The 9661-nt window shown below is 29.8% G+C and overlaps 1 protein-coding gene across 6 annotated transcripts in view; it reads right to left on the reverse strand.

Moving 5' to 3' along the window:
* Positions 1-642: 642 nt before the first annotated feature.
* Positions 643-9661, reverse strand: part of LOC106470959 (protein CutA homolog) — a 14900-nt gene continuing 5881 nt past the window's right edge. For all 6 annotated transcript variants that reach the window (XM_013931540.2, XM_022399601.1, XM_022399600.1 and 3 more), the window contains 6 exons: positions 8838-9004; positions 6564-6623; positions 5388-5433; positions 4804-4853; positions 2829-2871; positions 643-1006 (listed from right to left, as the gene is read on the reverse strand). In XM_013931540.2, the coding sequence (XP_013786994.1) occupies positions 947-1006; positions 2829-2871; positions 4804-4853; positions 5388-5433; positions 6564-6623; positions 8838-9004 (426 nt within the window). In that variant the 3' untranslated portion in view covers positions 643-946. The remainder of the gene's footprint in view (positions 1007-2828; positions 2872-4803; positions 4854-5387; positions 5434-6563; positions 6624-8837; positions 9005-9661) is intronic.

Below are 9661 nucleotides of genomic sequence, written 5' to 3' on the forward strand. Positions count from 1 at the left end.
CTCTTAATTTGTCCATCACAAAGTTCAAGTTAGAGATGTGATATTAAAAAGAATATTTTTACTTGTGCAAATTTGAACAATTCCTTTTTTAAGGGATAAAACATTGCAGGGCAGTGTAATACCTTTAAAAACTTCTATAACTAGGCTTGGCATGCACAAATAACTTTCAATTTTGTACAGTGGTCTTTGTCATTAATTGTGGACTAAATCTTTATAAATAGAACAAATTGTTACTACTATTAAGGATCAATAAACAGTGAACTGAAATGTAGTAATATTCTTGTGTGTTAATGTAATTTTTTTTACTGTAGTTCTTGCTTATAGAAAGTAAATATTTATTTACCTAAAAAGTTACTTTTTTCTAGATGTGAAAAGAAATACAAACTTCATACTTGTCTGTGAAAGTTTTCCTGTAGTTAGTAGTATTATATCATCAATTGACCAAAAATCTACACTTGTGGTGTGATTGAAATAAGCTATCAATTATTATTTTACAGACGTAGTGCATTTTGCTTTCAATTACTCTTCCACACATGTGATAGCTCTAAATCTGGTAAAGACAACCCAGTAACCTAGAACCAGTATTTGTTTCAATACTGACCAGTCATTTGAACTTGAGTATTAATACTAATACATGCGAAATATGGTACCAAAATGTATTTATTTATATCTTGTACATTACACAAGTGTACTTTAACTTGTATCGAAACAAACAGTATTTTTTTTCAACATTTTACTTAATATTGGCAACGAAGAACTGGATGAACTAAAACTGTTTGAATAACATAAATTACTCAAATGGAATATTCATTGTGTATAAGAACAAAATGTTTTTATAGCTACATAATTCCAGCAAATGTGGTTAAAGTATACAAGTAGCATTTTGTATTAATTTCAAAGATTTGACACATGCATATCTGTTTATTCTGTGGTAAAGCAAGGCTTATTACTTATCTGGAACAATTTCTCCTAACCATTTCAAGTAGGGTAAGTTTCCATGTTGGATCTACAGAACAAAAACAAACACAGTTTTATTCTTAACTTTGTTCAATGTAAACTGAGGTTTATTACGACACATTTCTATTAATGTAAATTGAGTAACCTACACCTCTTTGTATGACAGTGTTCCAATTTAGTTTCATCTTTAGGCTATTGATAGCTCCTGACAAAGCTGTAATAGTGAAGCACTGAGCCAATAAAAAATAATTTCTGGAGATATGGGTCATTATTTTATTTACATTAAAACAAACAAAATTTTGTTTACATATACATATAAAAAAAAAGAATCCGCAACCATATCTTGCAACATGTATTCTAGCAATAAACAATACTGAATCCTCTTAACAATAACATTGAAAATTTCCTCTTTCAAGAAAACTTGATTTAAAAGATAATTATTATTACTGTGTGGTAAAACTGTCAACTGTCATACAGCACACCTAAAATTTATTAGAATGAATTTAATTAACACAAATTATTACTTCTAAAATGTGTTGGGTTTTTACTGTTTTTCATCATTGGTATATTTTATAGTATTGTATAGGGAACACCTACATTAACACGTATCTTATTAAGAACAAAAAAAGTTAAAATGTTATTAGTTACACTGCTTTAATATATATAACCCTGGAACAGAAGATAAAATAGCTTCACGATGTGTTTGAGATATCAAAACATTGTTATTATGAGAGGGAGAAAAATTACAGAGAGCTAAAAGTGTGGAGGATGGATATGTAAAAACAATTGAATGGCTTTTTTTATGCATAAAATACTACAAATGAAACTGTTCAACATTATTCAGAAGTTGATAATACAACACTGCCATACGGACTTATTTACACGTGCTGCAAAAAGTTTGGGACATTAACAGTGTGCCGCGAACTGAAAAAGTTTGGGAAACACTGCTCTAAGGTATCATCTGTTCAGATGTTGCTTCTTGATAAATAACGTGCATTTATTGTAAAAATGATTTCTGTTACTTCTCGCACTAATAATAAATTAACATTTGTAAAATTCAGACAGTATTTTTTCAAAGCCCAATCATTTTCAGGCCTAATGGCACACCCCTGACTAAGACAGGCAGAAATTACTGTTATGCTTTGTATCATGGAGAAAATAAATCAAATTTTAAAAATTTATTAAATTTATAAAAAATTTACATTACTAAATGAAAATTACTTAATAATTGCAAAAATTCCATAGCACACAGTTTATGAAGCATTGCCTTTGAGATGTGTGCAGCACATCTCTGTGAATTTGGGTTCTTTGGAAGGGCTGGAATAGACAACTGTTCATTTTGACAGTGTAAAACCAATTAACAATGGAATCATAATGAAATGATGACAGCAAGTCCTTCAAAGTAACAGCTGCTTATGTTCAGCGCCAGCTCTGAAGGATCACAGTAGTCATGTTACAGTGTGAACTGCATTCTGCACAGTGGTCATGGAATCTATCTATGAAGTGTTTGTGTGTCCAAACACACATGGATGACAAGAAATTTTAATTTGAACACATTCCAGAAGCCATGATGGAGCTTTAGCTTTTCTTGAGCAGCTGAAAAGAAATCCTATACCAAGACATTTCACTTCTTCAGCCAAACTTCCTTAGAGAACACTTTGTTGAAGAAATAGAATACGTTGGTAGAGAACTTCTTTTCAAATGTCTAAGAGCAGCCAAAGGTTTTTTTCTAAGTCCAAGTCTCTGATCAAGCCATCAAAGCAAAACATCAGATTTATCATAATTTTGTTTTCTGTAGTACAGTTAACTCTTTAACATTTACAAGTAAACACGTATTTGCCAAGAAAGAGAATATATAAAATGCCACTTACTGGTGTAGATATCACTTCACAAACCTCATAGGGATGGTTATCTCTGTAAATATTTAAAAAAATTAATATATATATATACAAACATACACTAGTGTATTTTCATATTTACAAGAACTTGTATAATACTGGCAGTAGGACCTTGAATGCTAGATATTTAACAATATCTGACATTTTATGGACAATGTAACTGTCTTCCATAGCTTATCTTAAATACTAGGGGAATAGTCTTGCCTTACTAATATTTGATATTCTTGGAAGAGGTTACTGCTTATGTAGATGAGAATAAAGATGTGTATTTGGATTTTCAAAAAGCATTTGACATGGTGCCACGTAAAAGGCTTCTTAAAAATTATTTCTATGGGTGTGGGGTATAAGTTGGTTTGTTGGATCACAAAATGGCTGGAGGAAAGAAAGCAAAAGGGTTATTATACATAGAGTTATCAAATTTGAATAATGTCACAAGTTGGGTACCTTTGTTCTTTTTGGTTTACATCAATGTAATTGATAAATGAACGATCAATAAACTGCTAAAATTTGCTCATGATATTAAGGCTTTGGTGTTGCTGTCTGTAAAGATGATGCTGTTGCTTTAGCAAAAAATTTGCTCATTATATTGAGGTTTTGGTGTTGCTCGTTACAAGGATGCTGCTGTTTTACCAAAAATTTGTTCATGATATTAAATTCTTGAATATTACTGGTTGTGAGGAGGATGCTGTTGCTTTACTAAAGGACTTAGATCATTTGGAGAGTTGGGCAAATAACTATCACACAGCCTTTAACTATAATAAATGCAGGGTAATGCTTGTGGATTATCGTAATTTAAACTATAAGTATAATTTTGATGAGAATAACCTTAAAATTGTTATAGAAGAAAAAAATATTGGTGTTTTGATTGATCAGTCTCTTTAAACTATCCAAGTTGTTGCTTGGATAGAGCAAACCAGAATTTTGGTTGTATTTATATAAAAATTTAATGTAAATCTAAAGAGGTTATTTCATTTGCATAGGTCACTGGTTAGGCCTCATTTGGAGTATTGTGTTTAATCTTGGGCTCTTTACCTTAAGAAAGGCATTGAACTGTTGGAAAAGGTTCAAAGGAGGGGTACTAGGATGATACCAGGGATGGAAATATAGTCATACAAGGACAAATAAAAATTTTGCAAATTGTTTTCTTTAAAAAAAAAAAAGTGGGAATTTGATTAAAACTATTATGGGAATTGATAGTATCAATGCATCATTTTTTTCAGTACTTAATGATGTGAATGGTGATCAAGGGGATATAAATCTTGAAAAGGTGGGAGTCATCTTAAACTTGGATAGTTTTACTTTTCAAACAGAGTGGTTTGTCTTTGAAATGGGTAGCCTTCAGATGTGGTATATTGAAGAGATACACCAATAGTCCCAAAATATTATTGTCATGTAATAAAGCAAATCTTAGCAGTCATGAATGTCTTTAATGCTATTTTTAGAAAGAATTGTAACTGTAACCCTAGAAATTTTCCTAAAAGGAAGTCTGTTTCTTGGGTTTGGGTTGAAATATAAAAATATGTTGTGTATTGTATAGACTATCGGGTTTTGGTTTGTTTATTTTCACACTTACACTCTACAGAACTTCTGTGTTTCGTGCTTGGATGTTTTGGGAAAATATTAGTATATTAATTGTCTGAAGCGTGTATAAGAAATCTGAACCATAACAACTTTATTTTCATCGAAATCATGTTACAATTGTTCATCATGAAAAACATACAAAACAATAAATCTGAGTTACGATAAATACCAAATATATAAATACACTTCACACAATTAACCTGATGAATTGCATACATATACCTTTTGCTTCCTATTTATCCAATTTTAGCTTTGGTGGTTTTAATTTGTATGTAAGAGGCTTTATCTTGAATAATAATATCTTAATACTTAGTTAAACTTGAAGAATATTAATTCCTTATTGTATATGCTAAACACACATTCATACCTTACAAACTTTGTTAAATCTTCCAGTCTAGAAGTTCTTGTCTTAATCATCTATAACGGAAATTTAAGAAATATTCAAATGAACATTTTGCACAATTTATAGAATGAGATGTGGCAATAAATTCTTAAAATGTTAGTAATGACTACATCTAGCAAACGTTTTTGCATTATTATATTAAAAGTAATTTTTTATTTTATAAATGTTAGGTTCACAAAAAATTTGATGAGTTTCATAGTATCTTCTCAAAATTAATTTTCATTGGTGATTACATATAATTACACAAATTATTGCACTGTTGGAATCACAAGTGCTATTTAATTCGTCTTAATGTAGCTAAATGTATTACTGATTTAATAAAATATATTTTTTCGTCACTTAGATTAAAACTGTTGAGTTCACTTGTTATTCTGATTATATAGTTTTGTAAAGGGGTTTAGAAATTTCCAAGGAAGAAATCATAATATTAATGACTTTCAATGAACTATAAAATTTATATGACTTATATAAATCAACGAATGCTGTAAAGTTAGTACTCAGAAACGAAAAATAATGTAAAAAATATTATTTGGCATAGTTCAGCTTACCATAAGAACTTCTGGATCTTTCTGGATCTCATCCTTCCATTCATATCTATATAATAATAAGTTGGAAAAACATCACCACAATTACTCTTTTGTAAATAATCATTATATCCCAATGTACAGTGTATTCAAGTTCTCAGTACAATTTCTCAGTCACTCCCCACTTTTAACATTACTTAAAACTTTCAAAATAATTGCTGTATAGAATCCAATACAGAATAAAAACTGAAAAGGCAATTATTTATGGCAAAAACCTTAGAAATTGTAAACATTTACAACTCCCAATCCATTTCCTAAAACGGATGTAATACTCATTTCAATGAATAATGGTTTGATAATTTAGCAAAGTGCACCAATCAAAGCAGCTTTTTTTTTTTTCATGTCTTCTTTTGTTTCACAGATGTGTTAAGTTTGTAACATATATGACTTAGTCCTGGAATAATTTAATTCTGAAAACTGAAATTGCTAAAACTTTTAAGTTCACTAAAAAACACCATAATATTAATGTTTTACACATACCCAATAAATTATGATTTTTAAAAATATGTGTACAAAACCCACTTGTATAATTTTTACAAAGTTAAAACTTTTTAACCATAGAATCCTGAAATCAATTTTACATTGAGATTTAAATCTCAAATGTATATTAAAAAAATCTTCTTTTTTAACATGAATGACAAAATCCCTGAAGTATTTTGGTTTCAAGAGGAGAGAAAGTTGACGCATGCAATGTTACTTTGTTCTATTTAGTTATTGATAAAAAGAAACTTAAATAATCAAGAAGTTTACAGCTTGAACTAAATCAGCATGTGTTCTTACTATATAAATCACATGTAATATCCTAAACTCAGTTGGAATAGAAATTATGCACTCAAAGAGGAGTTGAGTGCTTACAATTCCTGCATCTATATTTCAGATAATACTTAATTAAAGCTGTAAAGCACATGTTAAATGACTTGAATCTATGATATTTCACTGTTTTCTCTATAAAGTTTTTCACAAATTAAAACTTATTTTTAATATGATGAAAAAAACTCATTATAGTAGGATAGCAAGATCAGTACTTTATTTATATGCTTATATTTATTTAATTGTGTTTAAAATAAAACAATGTTACTTCTAGTTGCATTAATAAACAGGTAGATATTTAGTTATATTAAGTAATGGATATTTACTTACACTGAAAATATACTGGGAATAATATTGACACAAGCAGCCAATTTGTTTTTTACAAGTCCTCTACAAAAAAAAAAAAAAAGTTAATTCTTCTTTGTGGATTTATTAACGGTTAAACACAGTCCTAGAACCATATCTCACCCTACAATGCTTACTTATAATGTACATAAATACTTCTTCCCCATGAACTTTCTTCTTTAGTATCTAATATACATTACGACAGTCAGGGCAGAAAGTTGTCATTCAGAATTTGTAGTGCATATTGGATAGATTTAGACATTTTGGCAAAAAAAAGTTAGAAAACTTGACCTTTATTCCAAGATAATAATAAATTAACTTTTCATTTCTGCTAATATTTCACCATTGAAGCTTCATCACAACTATCCCTACTTTTGTAATTTTGTTAGTCTGAGCCAAAGTAGGGATAATTTGTATTTTATTTTAAGTAACTAGTTTTTCTGGTTTTGACTTTCTTGTTTCAATACTTTTTGTAGTATTACAACTTTCTATCTCACTATAGCTAGATAGATTATGTATATATTGATCCCTAATTGTTTTTATGACGAAACTGCAATGACAAAAAGTTAGTAGGAATAAAAAGTTCTTTTATTATTATCTGGAGAGTAAAGGATGATTTTTCTAACTTTATTGCCAAAATGGAAAGTTGTCTATCTACTGTAAACTTTGATTTGGCTTTGTATATTATTGATTTGAGGACAGATGGACTGTATTGTGAGTGTTTGTTGGTTAACAGTTGGTGGGTTGTGTTGTCTTAGTCTGATAAGTTATAATGTATATTGTAGGTTCAAGCATGATGGACATTATAGAAAGTTATATGTTTGAGGGTTTAGCCTTGCTAATATTTTGTAAATTTCTAAAGAATATTGGTTGTTTACTAGGTTTCCATCTTAAAAGTACAGTCAGATCAGCTTCATTAACCTAATCCATCACAAAATGCCATTGATCATTGTAAAAGGTGCAGTTAAATAAAGTAATAAATTAGTGTACAAAAATTCAAAATCTCTATATAAACATTTACCGATTCTGGTTTGTATACATCAGAATTAGCAACTACAATAACTGTACTCAGCCACATGCTAATAAATGTAATTTCTCTCATTTTGTTTTGCTGATTTAAAATGTAGTAGCTTCTGAGACACCATTTACAACATTAAAGTGAACACTGCCATCACATTGAAATACAACAAACTACAGCGTAATGCCAAAAAGTTGCTCAAACATATATTATTGATGTGGATAAATAATACATGTATTATGTTCATACTGACAGTTGACAAAAACTTTAAATATTTCACACACAGAATTTCCAGTGATATTTCTGAAAGAATAATAAGTAATGAAGTAAAAACTTCTTCAATCAGGAATTATGTATCAAAATATTGCCAAGTTTTCATTGAAGGAAATTACATGTACAAAGTTTGATATTCTCAGGGTATTTAAAATGGGGTTTGTTAACTTGTGAAATATCCTGTTTGGTGGTTAGTGTGTGCAGAGAGTAAGTATGTCTTTACGTTAATGTGTTATATATGTATATATATATATAGTGATGTGAAAGCTTACATGTAGAGAAGTAACAGAACGTCTTTTCTTCCTGGTTCAGAAACTTGATCATCTTAACAGATAAATACATTTCATTGCATGTTATAATTTTAAAATCTGATTGTTTACAGTATTAAATATTTACAAGAAACTTAGATAATTTGTCAAATAATTACAAAAATCAATGAAATGGGTCATTCTTTATGCACAGTTGTCACAAAATAATATAAATAGTATCACAGCTTTGCAAAAAGACAATTATCTACACTTACTAAAATTCTGATTTACATGTAATATACCTTTAAACTTGTGTACACTTTAGGGTAATATGGGATTAATACCACAATCTAGGTTCAAACACTGAACAATTATTTTGGGCTCTAGCGCTACACCTAATCATTAAAATTATTTCATTAGTTTCATTGTCAATAAGTGGTGTGTATTTTAAAAACATACAGCATCAAATCTATTTCACCAAATAAATGTTATAGCTTACCAAGAAACCCTGAATGTTTTTGGATACATGTGAGTAAGAATTAGTCCTTTAACAATAAATGTAAAAACTTTAAAATCATACAATACTTAAAACAAAATTAAAACAAGTTTTAAAGTGTAAAAGAGATGGTGTTAACAGCATGATAAATTACAAGCAATCCTTAGTAAACAATACATCACATCATTATTTTGATCATCAAGAGTTTTCCCAAAAAACCTTACTCTGCCAATTTTTTAGCTGTTTCTTCATCTGGAGCTGTAACATATGACACAGAATGAAGACCTGGAGTGTACTGGTAGTCTCCTTCAGTACTAGATGCCATAGTTGTTAGAAACCTTCTGGAGATATGTAACAGTCTAGGTAGAAACAAACTGGTTGTCAACAGCACCTATGAGAGAAGTTGAAATAGGGTCCTGTTACAGGATATTTTCAACTAGGGACAATTAGAGGAGAAACCTCATTAACAAAACAGGCTAAATATATTGTATTACTTCATAAATATCATCTAAAGACCAGTTATTTATCACTTCTTGTTTTAAAGATAAATGTAATAACTTCAGTGAGAAGAAGGTAGTGATAAGGTAGTGCAATATATTTGACTATAATGTTAGGCTTAACAGTGTTGCCAATAGACTATTTGTATTCAGTGTTGATTGTTCCCAGACTACAATGGTTAAGAGTAGTGTAGGTGTTAAGCCCTAAGTGTTTAAGGTGCAAGAAGTGGGTTTTATTTGGGAATTTGGAACTGGCATGCACTTTTGAGGAAGCTAGTACTGAAGATGTACAATTTATATGTAGATTTTGCAGGTTGGAGGAGAAATTTGAGACTAACTTAAGTAAAGGTAACAGACAAAAGAGGAGGATAAACTATGATAAATGGCAGCAGAACTTCAAGAGAAACTTCAGCTCTTGCATGTAAAGGATATAGTAGTTAATGATGACTTTCAGGAAGTTAAAAACAGTACTAATAAGGCAGAAAAGGTTCAGAGAAGGCTTACTAGAATGGTGCTTGGGATGGAGGGGTTGTCATACAACGAGAGGCTGA

Source organism: Limulus polyphemus, unplaced genomic scaffold (genome assembly GCF_000517525.1).
Source record: "Limulus polyphemus unplaced genomic scaffold, Limulus_polyphemus-2.1.2 Scaffold4322, whole genome shotgun sequence".
NCBI classification, from domain to species: Eukaryota; Metazoa; Arthropoda; class Merostomata; order Xiphosura; family Limulidae; genus Limulus; species Limulus polyphemus.